General features: G+C 38.5%; 2 protein-coding genes and 1 long non-coding RNA gene across 4 annotated transcripts in view; 1 reads left to right on the top strand and 2 right to left on the bottom strand.

Moving 5' to 3' along the window:
- Positions 1-534: 534 nt before the first annotated feature.
- On the top strand, positions 535-2,257 carry LOC146385189 (uncharacterized). Its single transcript, XR_014800454.1, has 3 exons — positions 535-619; positions 971-1,035; positions 1,600-2,257. It is a non-coding gene; the product is annotated as an uncharacterized LOC146385189 (long non-coding RNA).
- pdcd4b (programmed cell death 4b) lies at positions 2,161-10,526 on the bottom strand. Of its 2 annotated transcripts, none has more exons than XM_084930795.1 (12): positions 10,419-10,526; positions 9,867-9,972; positions 9,286-9,603; positions 7,639-7,733; positions 7,399-7,512; positions 7,018-7,239; positions 5,791-5,888; positions 4,069-4,183; positions 3,510-3,617; positions 3,171-3,296; positions 2,948-3,087; positions 2,161-2,853 (listed from the first exon to the last, which is right to left on the bottom strand). In XM_084930795.1, the coding sequence occupies exons 2-12, from the start codon at positions 9,907-9,909 to the stop codon at positions 2,793-2,795; spliced, it is 1,440 nt and encodes a 479-aa protein (XP_084786921.1). In that variant the 5' UTR covers positions 9,910-9,972; positions 10,419-10,526; the 3' UTR covers positions 2,161-2,792. The 2 variants fall into 2 exon arrangements, with proteins under 2 accessions (XP_084786921.1, XP_084786922.1); XM_084930796.1 differs by having other exon boundaries at positions 3,186-3,296.
- A 2,139-nt stretch (positions 10,527-12,665) lies between these two features.
- The window catches only part of rbm20 (RNA binding motif protein 20), a 33,857-nt gene continuing 32,619 nt past the window's right edge, over positions 12,666-13,903 (bottom strand). Inside the window, exon 16 of the mRNA XM_084929922.1 lies at positions 12,666-13,826. Coding sequence (XP_084786048.1) covers positions 13,758-13,826 — 69 coding nt within the window. The 3' untranslated portion in view covers positions 12,666-13,757. The remainder of the gene's footprint in view (positions 13,827-13,903) is intronic.

Genomic DNA, 13,903 nt, shown 5'->3' with positions numbered 1-13,903 from the left:
AAAAGGAGTACTCGACACACCCTTTAGCTATTTTCAAGCCAACCAGAAGCCATCTCTCTGCATATACAGAAACATTACCAACCTATATCAGTGCAATAAGTGCACATAATTATTTCCTTCTCTGGCTGGTCCCTTTATGGTTCACCATAGTGATCATCTGCCTCCATCACATCCTACGCCTAGCATCCTCTTCTGTCACACCAACTATGTCCTCCTTCACTACATCAACAAATCTTCTGGTCTTCCCCTTCTGGTCTTCTTTTCTTTCCTCCTGCCTGGCAGCAGTCTTGTCTCTCTAACTTTGTCTCCAATATGCTTAAACTCATCTACCTCTGTTCCTTACAGCTACACTGTCACACATGTGTCTCTCTCATCCATACACATGTTCTGTCCAAAAATAAAAGTGCAAAAAAAAAATTGAAGCGTGAGACGCTCAATGACCCTGTAAAGCCTGCTTCATAGCGTCAAACATTGTTCAAGTTATCGAGTTTTGCTATTCTGCTAGCTGCCTATAGGTGCCAGTAAAACACTGTTCAAATTAAATAGACAACAGAAGAAAATCACGTGATTCTTGCGGACGCGTTGGCTTGACAACTGTAATCTTTAACTGGTGCTGAAGGTGAGAAAAAGATTTCCATTTTACACATGCCCGAGTGGGTGAATAGTATTGATTTGTTTATACTGTTGTGCATTAGTGAGACATTGTGTCTTTGGATTAGAGAGCGTTCGGTAAAAGCAAAGCTATCGTTAGTTTAGCTGGAGCTGAGCTTGTGTAGCTAGCTAGCTAGTACTGTGTACTGACCTGTGGCTAACCTTCTGACCAGTTTATTATAAACTATGTAATACCCACTATAAAACTAACAGGCTCCTTGAATTTTGCATTCCCTCTCGAGCGGAGAGCATTCGGAATTCGGAATTTATGAATATGTGTCAAAAAGTTGTGAAATGACTAAATATGCTTACCTTTCAGCGAGCACTCAAAGGACACCATGCCAGAGGTCAAATCAATATTCAGAGAAGTTCTGCCTAAACAAGGTTTGTACCAAAGCTATGTGGACAGCAGTAGCTACAAAAGGTTGTTTGTGGCTCTCAAGACAACACGTGAAGTGAACTGAAATTTCATAATAGCTTGTAGATTTAATAAAGATATACTCTGTGGTCTCTCCTGAAAGTCTTTTCTGGCTTAAAAATATAATTGGGGTCAACATTTGGGACAATATTGCTTTTCTTTAGTTAACGGTGTACTGGTTGTTAGTAAGAACAAGCTGTTCAGTGGCTCACAATCAGATGTGTAAGATGCCAGATTGGTAACTAGTTGACCAGATATCAAAAATATTGTTGAATTCTTCCGGAGTGGTTGAAAAGATATAAGAAGTTTATAGATGTAGCATCGTATATTTGAAACTCCTTTAAATAGAACAGTAGCTCTGTTTGCAGTACTATAAAGGTTAAAGTGTAAAGAGAACATTTCTCACAGCTAATGTGCTGCAGACTTTTGTGAGAAATAGCACACATGCTAAGTTTTTACATAATATTTTCATTTATGCTTAAATTAATTAAAATGTAATCATTTGTGGATTGTTTTAATGCACCTCACAGGACAGCTCTCCATGGAAGATGTCCCTACTATGGTTTTGTGTAAGCCAAAGCTGCTCCCACTCAAATCAGTCACCCTTGAGAAACTGGAGAAAATGCAAATGGAGGCTCAAGAGGCTGTTAAACAACAGGAACTGGCAATGAAGGAGCAACTACAGTAGATACCCAATGAAGGATTGGAAAAAACAAATGCCTAAACTGGCAAAAGTCCTTCAGATGGATCAAGCAAACGCACTGATTCCAAGCACTGGAATGTATTTGTATGGACTTGGAGGGAATCTGGCTTTACAGAGTTAAAAAAAAAAAAAAAAAAAAAAAAGTGTTTAATCCCTCTTTATCCCTTTTGAAAGTCTTGCTGTTCTGTGGTTATTGTTGAATGATCTATAGCATGGAATTAGCGAAGATTATATCTGTTACTTGCCAGTAGGGGTAGTGAGCTACTTAGGTACTACTTTAAAGTGTTATATCATTATTATTATTATTATTATATCTTTCAGATAACTGCTTATTTAAGTTGCAGTATGCAGTTAGTACTGTGTGTTAAACAGACAAAAACAGATGAAATGATTTCATAGTGATTTAATCAACAATCAAGGAGCGTCAGGGTGTCTCTCACACTCCTTATTCCCCAAATATAAAAATAAACACTCTTAACACACCACTTTGTGAAGTTACCTGATTGGTATTCGTTTTTGCACAGAACTCATGCCACGGATGTGTGATTAAAGACTGAAAACCTAGCACAGCATAGAAACAGCAGCTAGTTAGGAAGCCAGTATTGCATTGAACCAACAAACTCCCTTTTATTTTATTTTTTTAATACATTTTTATAAAGCTCTTGACACAAACCAGTCATGTCGATACAAACACTGCTTTCTAGAAAACACAAAAGGAGTGGCAGTGAAACCAAGAAAATACTGTACAAAACAATGTGGAATGACTGACACGGAGAGGTGTGGCACTTGAAGAGCTAGCTTATGTAAATATTTATATTGAAACACCTTGGAGAGAGTGATCTACTTTAGTTTCAATCACAAGTGCATTTTTTTTTTTAAATTACCCTTACCTCAATTTTGGAACTGTACCTTCTTTTGACCATTAGAAAGGAGAAAAACCATTTTTCAGGTACTTTGAAAAATATGCAAGTAAAAAAGTAGCTTTATGTTTTTTGGGGTAATCTGGCACACAAAGCCTTCTCAGTAGCTTTCAAGTTTGACAACACCACCGTCTCCCTCGCTGACATACCTCTTACGGCCCCTGAGAGAAGATGAGAGCAACAACATGATTAACAAAAACAGAAGCACATCTCTGGAGACGAGTGTCAGATGTGTGTGAAAACCAGCGTGCTTACCGACAGGGACAGAGATCCCTCAACTTTACATCAATGATTCCCATGCTGAAGCTCTTGTCAACAAACTGCTCCAAGATAAAGTATGCACGAGGGACATCAATGTTGATCTCAGCGATGTCCATGTAAACTCTTTGGTAGCCCTACAAGAAAAAGACAACCATTTTACAGAGCTACAAAAAAAAAAAAAAAAAAAAAAAAAAAAAGCAGTGCATAATTCACACACCAGGTGGCACCATACCCTTCTCATTTGGTCCACAGTAATGATGGAGGACACAGAGAGTGACTTGAGTAGCTGCAGAACCATTTTGAAAGTTTTCTCTCCATTAGACTCCAACACCATCACTATCGCCTGCGAGAAACAGAAACATTCACAATCTTGTGTTAGTACTCAGAGTACTAACAGCTTTTAATTTAACTGAAGACCACACAATGCAACATTAAGGGTGTAAAGCTAAAGAAATCCCCTCAAAACAGATAAAATGTTTCAGTAGTTTTATAACATTTTACATTTAGACTGAATTTAATGTGTCTGCTGCTACATCAAATGTAGCCATGAATTTACCTCATAGGCAAACTCGTGATGGAAATGGGGAACCTCAAGATCTCTGAGGCATCGCTCAGCCTCCTTGCTGTCACCAGATAGGATGTACTCCTTCAGAAGAAGGTTCATCTGGCATGACAGAATACAAATGAGAATTTTTGTTATGGCAATATCCATACAGTAACAAAGAGCTACACAAAGAAAAACAAAACGCAAGTCTGCTGCCATCTGCTTTCCAATTTCACTTGAAAGTGATGAAAACAGACATATTTTACACACAACTGCTCAAAAAGTTTTTTTGGGATACTTTTACTTCACCAATTCCTCGCTTTCAGACCTCTTAACGTTTCTCCCACATATGACTGCTATTTTGAAAACAACAACGAGACCAGGTAGGACCGGTTCATCAACATGGCACGGTTTGCATTTTAGGAAGAAGTTCTACAACCCCCCCAAATACATGATGAAGACTGTACAGTGCTGCTTCAGTTTTATTCGAGCTTTATAATAAGAACCGATTACAATTCAGAAAAACTGCTTTCATTTCAGAGTGTACTTGATTCTGCTTCATATAACCTACCTCTTTGATGAGCTGTATGACTGGTTGCTGGCCTCCACCTGTCCCCCATTGGCTATCTATGCGAAGCCCACCCATACTCATCTTCAGTAGCACGGCTGCTCGGTCCAGAGCCGCCCTGAGAAGAAAGCGATACACACAAGGTTTATAAAACTTTAACCTAAACTCTCTCTCCTTGTTTTGGAGAGTTGCTTGTAATGTTTAAGAGAGGTGGTGCCTGAGTAGAGCGTGCTGGAGGCAACACACATGATGCACACTTCCTCATTGGGAACTTTAAATGCTCTACCCTCAATCTACATTTCTTCAAATAGCAAGCTAGCAAGGAAAATTGGACATTTGCATTCTTAGATACAAATTAGACAGGCAACATGTAGTACAAACTCTTAACAAGAAGAAAAAAAGAGTCCTGCAACAGATGGTCTGGTCCTAACAGAGCCCTGATCACAAAAACCAGGAGTCAGTCTGGGATTACATAAAAACATGGGCACTGAGACAGCCTTCATTCAACCAACCTGCCCCAAACAGCTTGTACACTGTGAGAACTGGTGCAGTTTCAAAAGCAAATCATGATCCCAACATTTTACTTTTATTAGATATTGTTTTGTTGTCCTTTTTTTTTTTAATAAATGCACACTTTTATTCAGTTTCTAGATAAACAATATAAATGGCAATTTTTTGAAAGCATCCTCATATCACTGGCAAAAACGTTTTAAACAATACTGTTGGTGTTAACCTGCTGCTCTCCAATTAGAGGACAACAAGAACAGCTGATCACAAGGCTAAACTAAATCCTCTTTTCTCATGAATCACATTGACTTATTGCATTATTCCAACAGCTATAATTACCCTGATCTCTCAAAATGCAAATGGTGCAGACAAACATGTAACTAACCATTAAAGCAATATAATAAAACCAACCTATTCTGGGTTTGAAATCAGTTTATTGCTAAAAGATCTGACTATATATGAAGACATCTTTAATTTCTGTGAAAAAACACAAAACAAACTTTTATTCCTTTTTGACTCCATGAACTTTTTAAAAACAAAGTTAATGATTTGGACATCTTTGTGCCATTTAAAAAAAAAAATAATAAAAAAATAAATTTTCAACCGTCCATCCTAACTATTACCCCACATAGGCTACAGCTGGCAAATATTATGAGTTTCAAGAGATTTATACAAATTTATTTTCTGAGACAGAAAAAAAAACAAAAAACTTTTTTTCTATCATTTTATTCGAGCTCCAGAGTAAAACCCAAAGAAAATATTTGTAAAATATTTACTGCCTATTTATTTAGCAAACTTTGATCTAACCCAAAATCTGAAATACAGATTTTGTATAGTTTTTCGTATTGAAGTACACATGGTATAGCTAAAATACAAACTTAACTTGTACCCTGATCCTTTCAACAGAAATTATTACGCTTCTCATTATTATTTATAGTTGGATGCTCATATTTAACATTTAAAATAATGAGGTCAGTGTATGAACAAGTAATCCCTGTGAGCCAAAAGCTTCAGACTCGCCAGATTAATCGCTCTGTTTCTGACCGCAGAGAAATGTTCCTAATGTGGTAATACCAGGCCAACAGCTCCCCACCTACTGCCACAAACCTTCTGTTTGCTAAGGCTAGCAAATTAGAAGAGATAATTAAAAGGGAGAAAGAATAAAACTCCTTGTTTCATCATGCTAAGCTATTCTGGTGGAGTCCAAGAACGACATACCTTGCATATTCACAGTCAACTTTTCCTTTGTAGCCTTCGATGTAGGTCTTGGATAATATTTGGTCACTTACAGCTCGTGCAATGAATTGACCCACCAACTAAAAGAGAGATACAAAAATGGGAAAAAAGCAAATAATTTTAAACACTCTTGCACCATGTTCCTGTTTCTTAGAGCTGCTAACCCACTAAATCAGGAGATATGATTGACTGGTCATTTATTTTCGGCATAAATAAAGTCGGCTTTCAACAGCCTGCAACAATAAGATTATTCGTAGTTTACAAGCTTCAGTTTGGAGGCCCCACAAAAACACTGACTGGACAGATGACTGACTGTTGCTTCACTTGCACGTGTCTCTTTGTTTACAGTAGTGTGAGCACGTGTTTGAGGAAAATGAAAGAGCTGCCTTTGCTCTTCTGGCCTCCACAAAGCCTGGGCTCACTGTTGCTCATTGTTCCTGTACAGACAAGAGGCAGCTACATCTCAGCTGACCCACTGCTGTGTCTAGACCGACAGGCAAATGAGGAGTAAGGGGGCGTGTGTGCGCTTGTGTGTGAAACAGAGAGCGAAAGCGCGAAGGGAAGAAAGTGGGGGCAGGGCGTTATCATAATGCCCCTTTAAACCCACTGAGAATTTGGAGAGTGGGACAGACATGACCAGCGAGACCCAATGAGATGGCGAGAGGAGGGGTGCGGGGGGAAGTACGCAGAATAACCCTTTTAGCGTCCTTTGCTGAGCTTGCTTTTTGCGAGCACAGTTAGACAATAGCCACAGATCTCATGTCTGTGCAGGCCGAAAGGGAAAGAGCTCTAAAAAACACACCGGCTCTCTCTTGCACACCAACACACAAAAAAAAAAAAGAAAAGAAAAGAAAAACCCCCACAGCGTTGTTCCCCTGTGCTCAACCACAAGCTATGTTAACACTTCAAACAAAAAGCATACTTCTAGCTGACGAGTGTTAAAACTGTTATCTTCTTTAAAGGGACTGACTTGAAATAATTATTCTTCAGGAAGTCAGTTTGTTAAATGTCCTTTACCACTTGTTTTATCTCGATTATCTTGCTCCAATTATCGCTGAAAGCCAGAATTATAACTGAAGTTCTTTTGTTTAACTGCAAAGACCTAGTTTGGACTCATATCCTCAAGAAACAAGTAACTAGAAAACACACAAACAGAATAAGTTGCTATCTGGGGAATAAGTATACACACATTTGTCTCCAAACACTCACCTGAGCAGCCCCAGGTGTGTCTAGGACCAAATCAGGCAACTCTCTGAGGAGTTTGTCAAATGACTTTTCCATGTCGCCGTGGGACAAAACAGGCCCACAAAGGTCAGCCAGCAGCCTGGAGGTGAGCTCTCGGTGGCTGGCTTTGGCCTCCAGGGCCAGTGCTACAGCCAGTGAGGGCACCACGCTCCGCATAGGCCCCAGGTTCAGCTCTGCAAGCAGCTCCTGGAAAAGGAAAAGGACACCAACTTGTCTTAGAATTCATGGTTGTGTTAATATCAGTTTTTTTTTTAGTTTTTTTATTGTGTGTTGATGTCAGCTTCTGTAGTAGAGTAGCTCACCTCAACTGCCAGTATGCATCTACATTAACTTGGTAACACTCACCGCTACTTCATTTGTGTCTCCATGTTCAAAATACTCTTGCACTATGGGGGTAACAGTCTTCTCGAAGTCCCTTTCATCCAACGGGGGAACCACCGTCTCATACACACAGTTTTCCTGACGAAGCAGAATCGCACTTCAGTCACACTTGTTTGTGGAACATGTATCATTTTTTTACATTTGCAGAAGAGCCTGTGTTAATAATAATAATAATAATCCAGGTGATGTCAGCACAACAATTACCTGATCTTCATCATAGTTGGGGTCTCTTTCATCTACTGCCTCTGGTTCATAAACTTCACCAGATCTGCCCCATACACCTTTTCCTCCAGCCCCACCTGGAGACAAAGGGCAGTGACAATATGAATTGTGATGCGTGACATTGTCAAAGTGCTTTCTTTTTCTTTTTTAAAAGCTTTAGTGCCCCACATGTAGTGGCAAATCTTATTGTTTCATTATCAAGTGTACAAACAGCTTTGACAACAGGACTGAATTTAGTCATAAGATTAAAGTGTCAAATGCATTTGGTGCTCTACTTTGAACTAAAACAGCTACTGATACTTCATTTACTGCATGTTTCCTGAATATCCTGACTTGCTTTGGTCATAGAGTACAAACTTCCTTTAAGAAATGGGCTTCTAGTGATAAAAAAGGGAAAATACTCTTGTTTTTCTATTAGCATTTAGTCTAAATTTAATTAATCTGTCTGCATAATTTGTACCAATCCAAAAATCACTTCACTCCAGTCAAGTTCCTGTATGTTACATGCATCACAGTGTTGGTATATGGGGGTCTACTCGCTAAATACTTCCTATGCAGATACATGCAGAGAACTGAAGCTGCTGCCAACATGCTTCCCAGGCTACATTTTCTGTGTAGACACAAGCAGCAAACATCTGCCAGTTCTGAGGTCAGCACTGGCAGATTGCAGACGGTTTAAGAAGCTGAATGCCAAAGCAGCTTGTGAGACATCCCTTAAAACCTCCATTAGTCTCCCACCCAGTATGTGGCATACGACATGTCACTATATTTAGCCGAGTCCACCTTGGTTGTGAAAACCGCCAAGCTTTAGCATTTAAACATTACACTTGTGTATACCCTCTTCAATGTTTTTCCAAACCTTAAATGCATAAAATTTTCATGCAGAAAAGCTACAAGCTCAAATTGCCAGGCTCTGATAGTGTGGCAGTTCTGTTACGCAATGGAGAAAAAAAGAAAAAGAAAAAAAAGAAACAGAAACAAAAGAGGGCAGGCTCTGCGCAGGGAGAAACTAGACATGCCCATGGGGAGAGTCAAGTGCCTGAACTGTACTGCAGTCTGCAGGGACACATACTGTAACCGAGAACTGTATGCTGACATCACTGAAGATCTGCAGCGAGAGGTGGCCGAAGGATTGGAAAATGCTGACACTTTGCTAAACTCTCATCTACTTATAGATCAACAATTATCTATACAACCTATACAAGAGGCAAAAAGTTGGCAGGTCAGAGAAGCCATTATGCAACATTTCCAGCTGATTGAAAAATTATATTTTCAATAGCATAATTATCTATAGCGTTAATGTTGCTTTACACCCAAATAGATAGACAACAAAAACACAGGAAATCAGATGCTCCATACGCCTTGTGACTGTAACTTCGAGTTTGAGACTCGTTTAAACAGCACCTGTGCATCCAATAGTTATCTTAAAGATGGACTATTCATGTCACATCCTGTGCATTAATATCAACAACAACAGCACTACATGAATGTGTGGATGTAGCACCTTCCCTTTGAAGTCCTGGAATCTGAAATACAAATGGCTCTTTGATAAACATTCACATGCCTTTGATAACGACCGTGCTTTGGTTACAACTGTGCTACGTTCTTCATTTAATAATATGCTCTTACCTTTCTTTGGGAGGCCTCTGCCCTTCCCGAGCCGGGACTTTCTGTCCAGCAGCTTGCTCTTGGGACTTGTGGGTGCCACTGAAGTTCCCCTAACCACATCTCCATTATCGCTGAGCGAGTCCCCCCTGCCAGAGTCCCTGGAGGAGTTCTTCCTCAGCCTCCGCTTGGCCTTGGCCTTCATTCGTGCCTCTTGGATGCTGTTGCTAGAGGAGGCCACCCAGTTGCCATTGATCTCGTTGTTAATATTTTTATTAGAGATAATGAAACCTCCATTGTCTTCCTCCCCAGATACAAAAGAGTCACTCAGGTCTCCAACCTCTGTTGGTTTACAAGAGAAAATAGTGGTGAGTTCGTGTTTGGTTTGATTTGATTGACAATATGCATGCATGCAGATAATTTCTATCTGCACTTAAACACAGACTACAGCTGAGGGGGAGTAAAAAAAAGTAACCGAATCTGTACACAGTGCAAGATAACATACTTTCACCCACTTCCGCATGAAAAAAAAAAACCCCACTGCCCCACATCCTATCCAGCTGATGAAGCACAATACTTAAATGGCTCTGAATGCTCACACTTACCCACGGGGTTTGCGTTCAGCCAGGCCTCGCAGTCAGCTGCCATGATTTACAGTAGAAAAGAAGCTTTTGCGGCAGAACGGCGCAAAAACAGAATTTCAAGCGATACCTGCAATAACGAACAAGAAACTGTCACCTTATGTGCGGACGTGCGTCGATAACAAGCCCAGACAAGATTCAGTAACACCACGCCTCCCCCTCCCCCTGTTCATTCAAAGTCGCACTGTTGATAAACAATGCCTAACGCTACATTAGCTTAAATATCCACTGCTAGGAGATGTAACTGCTTTAAAAATCTATCTCCGTGCGCGTATCAACGAATAAAACTCCCACACCGTCCAATATCCGCACTTTTGTAGGCGTTTTATGCGTCGCTAACTGTTATCTAGCTCTTCTTCTCGAAGCCCGAACGTCAATTAAACATAATATCAAATTGCAAAGTCGCGAGCTCGTTCTCGATCTTGAAATACATCTATAAAATCCTAATATCTTTATCTACGCTGTCATATAAATCACAGCATTAGAAAAAAAACAAACAACAGAAAAATCTCCGACCGTCTGCTGGGTCCAAGCTCCAAACTGTGACACGAACACTGTTGTTTTTGTTTTACTTACAGGCAACGCTGGCACTTAGGCCAATGTTTTTCCTTTGCTCATTGGCTGGGGGAAAGGTTTTTTAAAGAAAGAGCCAATCAGCATGCAACACGGATTTCCTTCTCGCAATTTCTGTGAGGCCCGTGTGCTTTATTAAGTGCTGCCCTCTGTTGGCGATGTCGCGGAGCTGCACTTTCTATACATAATTTATTGGCAAAAATGGCATGTACTGGCAGCTGCAACATGCAGGTTTCCAAAAATAATAATAATAAAGCTATGGTTTTATTGACGTTGTATTATCGATAGCCTAGGACAAGACATTATTAAAATATAAACTATTTGTGTGGTACTTTATACATTTATATTTGTATTTTTTAAAAAAATAAAGATTAAAGTATATGTCTAAATTTATATAAATGTCTTTTATTTTCACCAAAATCCTCTAAAATCAATAATGGAGGAAGAATATTGAGATGCTAGTGCTAAAACTTTTGCTAATTCCATCACTAATTGCTAAACCAGCATGCAGGCATGTGTAAAGTATGACAAATAAGGGCAATTTTAACAAAATAGCTGCCACATATCTTCAATCAAATCAAAAGCATTCCTTTATTCATTCATCCACCGCACCTTCCCCACCAACCTCCTTAATTTTTATTTTTGACAGTTTCTAATGCAAAATATACATAAATTCTCTACCATTAAATGACCCTTCTTCCTCATCAACCTCTCTATGTATCAGAGAGAGTGATGAAAAAGAGCATAATGCTGTGGTGGACAACTTGGTCACAAGGAGTGAGTAAAACCATCTGCAGCTTAATGTGGCAAACACTAAAAAGTGGTTGTGGATGAGGTAGACACGAACACCAGTGACCCTTATTTTCATCCACTGGGTCTGTATGGAGAAAGTAGATGATTACAAATACTTTGGTGTTCATGACAATAAACTGGACTTCATCAAAAACACAGAAGGCCTCTGTTTCTATTTTCAGAGATGACTGAGCTGCTTTTACAGCTGTTCAGGATCTTTTATGAGTTTGTGCTGGACAGTACAATGCTCTTTGCTGTTGTGTGCTAGGGCATTACACTGAGTGTGGTGGAAAAATAACAGATTCAGTACACTAATCCGAATGCCAGCACCGTTGTGGGTGTGGAGCTTGACTGTCTGACAGAGGCTTCAGAAAGGAGGAGGCTATCCAAGTTACAGTCAGTATTGGAGAGTCTGCAAAATGTGGCCACCAAACTTTATAATTCACATTTATAATTCCTTACTTTCATTTCTGAACATAAAAATTGGTTTTAGTGATTGAATGTTATACTTGTTCTGGCTCAAATTTGAGTGTAGAAACATGAATTCATTTTATATGGCTAATAAATACCAATATAATTTTTAGTTTTAAACAAGACTGTGACAGCTTTCTAAAAACGTGTTATGTTTTTTATTGTTGTTTTTTTTTTCATGTCAGGTGGTCTAATAAATTTATTACGTACTGTATATCTCACTTCCAGTTTCTAGTTCAGACCTATTGATATAAAGGGATGATGCATTACTTTAACAAAAAACGTTTTGTATGTTAACACCAGTTACATTGGGACAACTGATGTTTAATTTATATTAAAAACTGATTTTTTTCCACCATGGCAATATTATACTTAATTTAATGTAATGATAATTTCACTAAACGTTAAAAAAAATACATGTAGTTGAAAAGTGGGGTACATGGCCAATCTTCCATTTTTAAAATTGGTATTTTAAGTGAATAACTAAAATTCTGAAAACCTTGTGTATGAACAAACTTAAATTATCATTACAACATTTTCATTATAAGGTCACTCAAAAGGAATTTTGCAATTGACAGCATTTCCAGTTTTTGTAGTGCGATCCGGATTTTTGCATATTGTGAGTAACCAGCAGATTTAAATTTATCACAGTAAACAAATAATGATGAAATAAAAAACGCGCATCTGCATTTAAAAACTTTCTCTGGGTTTTACATTTCTGTTTACAGCAGTAGATTTATTGCAGAATTACATGGATGTAGTGGGGTTTTTTGCCTCAACACTTGGTGGAGCTCTTTCACAGCACTGCCTTTCAAGGTTATTACACACAAAAAAGCTGCTAAAGCAAAATGATCAAATCTGTTTTTTGTTCAAGAAAGGAAGATGGCTAATTTGAGACATTCACAATGTTTATTCAAGTGTTTTCCATCAAAAAGTCAAGAAGTCTGTCAAAGAAAAATAATACTATATTGCTGAAGTCACAGGATCAGTATTCACAGTATACAAAAACAGAGTGTGAGCTTGATAATCCCTCCGTAACAAATTGTCCTAACATGAAACAGTTCATGTTTAAGTTAAACACATGGTCCAGTTGAAGTTTCATATCTAAGGCATTACATGTCTTGGCAAATATGACTGGGATTGTCCTATGAATTACATTCAACATAAAAGAGAAAATAAAGATCTTTTGTATCACTGAAACATTATTAATCTAAAGGACGTATAGTTTTCCCTGACGGATACTGAAGTTCACAATCGCATGTGGGGAAAAAGGGAAAAAACAAAAACAGCCTTAAATATAAATAAAAATGTTAATTTTATTATTTATACAGTGAAATTTGTTTAACAAGAACAATAAACCTGAGAATCTGCCTCAGTTTTTAAACTGAGGGGAAAAAAAACACAGTGGCCCTGAGAGCTCATGTCACAAAGACGTATGAGAAGATAAAACACAAGCAGATGAAGAAAACATCCTCACTGATGATGTCAAGTGAAAAAAACAAATGCCACAAACGTTTGTTTTTTTTGTTATTGTCCAGTTTTCTTAAATACACATAGCTCTCAGGCTCTGTAACAAAAAAAAATCATAAACTTAATACCCAACATATTCAAGTAATTTAGCAGACCTAAGTCTGTCCCAGTTGTTTCAGTGATGACGAGACAAAATTCAAAACACAAACTGTAAAAGACTTTTTTCTAGATAATTTAAGATAAATGTAAATGCACTTTTATTCCAACAATATAACTTAATTTCATTTCACACAAACCATTAAAGTAAACTGTAAGAAAAATGATAAAATTGAAGTTAAATTTTAAAACCTTACTATACATTTCACTTCACGTATGTACAAACCTGAAAGCCTCTATTGCCTGCGCTATTCAAACATTGCTCTCCCATAAACATCAGCATTCTTGTATTTGTCCGCATGTTCCATGTATGGCATTATCCGTGCTTTAGGATTGTTTAGGAAATCCTTCCTCTGATGTTCGTTTTGCAGCAGGTGAGAGGTCGAGGTATCGTCACTGTGCAGCTGGAGGTTCGGTCAGCACGCTCGATAGACTGACCTCTGCCAGCTGGGAAAGGTATTTCTGTTAAAAAGAAATCAAAGCAGATACCTGCTTAATACCTGCAAGTGGTGTGCTAGCCGTCTCATGGGTCGGTCTTG

This window comes from Perissodus microlepis, chromosome 6, assembly GCF_051167445.1.
Source record: "Perissodus microlepis isolate ML-2025 ecotype Zambia chromosome 6, ASM5116744v1, whole genome shotgun sequence".
Taxonomy (NCBI): domain Eukaryota; kingdom Metazoa; phylum Chordata; class Actinopteri; order Cichliformes; family Cichlidae; genus Perissodus; species Perissodus microlepis.
The sequence above is the reverse complement of the archived record's forward strand: the minus strand, read 5'-3'. Positions and strand labels throughout refer to the sequence as shown.

Bases quoted from the DNA above. Each gene is read 5' to 3' on its own strand.
- pdcd4b (XM_084930795.1), bottom strand. From the start codon at position 9,909: ATGGCAGCTGACTGCGAGGCCTGGCTGAACGCAAACCCCGTGG. The intron at 3,297-3,509 runs GTAAATTCATGG...TGTTTCTCGCAG, and splicing joins ATCACGAGTTTGCCTATGAG to GCGATAGTGATGGTGTTGGA. The intron at 2,854-2,947 runs GTAAGCACGCTG...ATCTTCTCTCAG, and splicing joins AGGGATCTCTGTCCCTGTCG to GGGCCGTAAGAGGTATGTCA.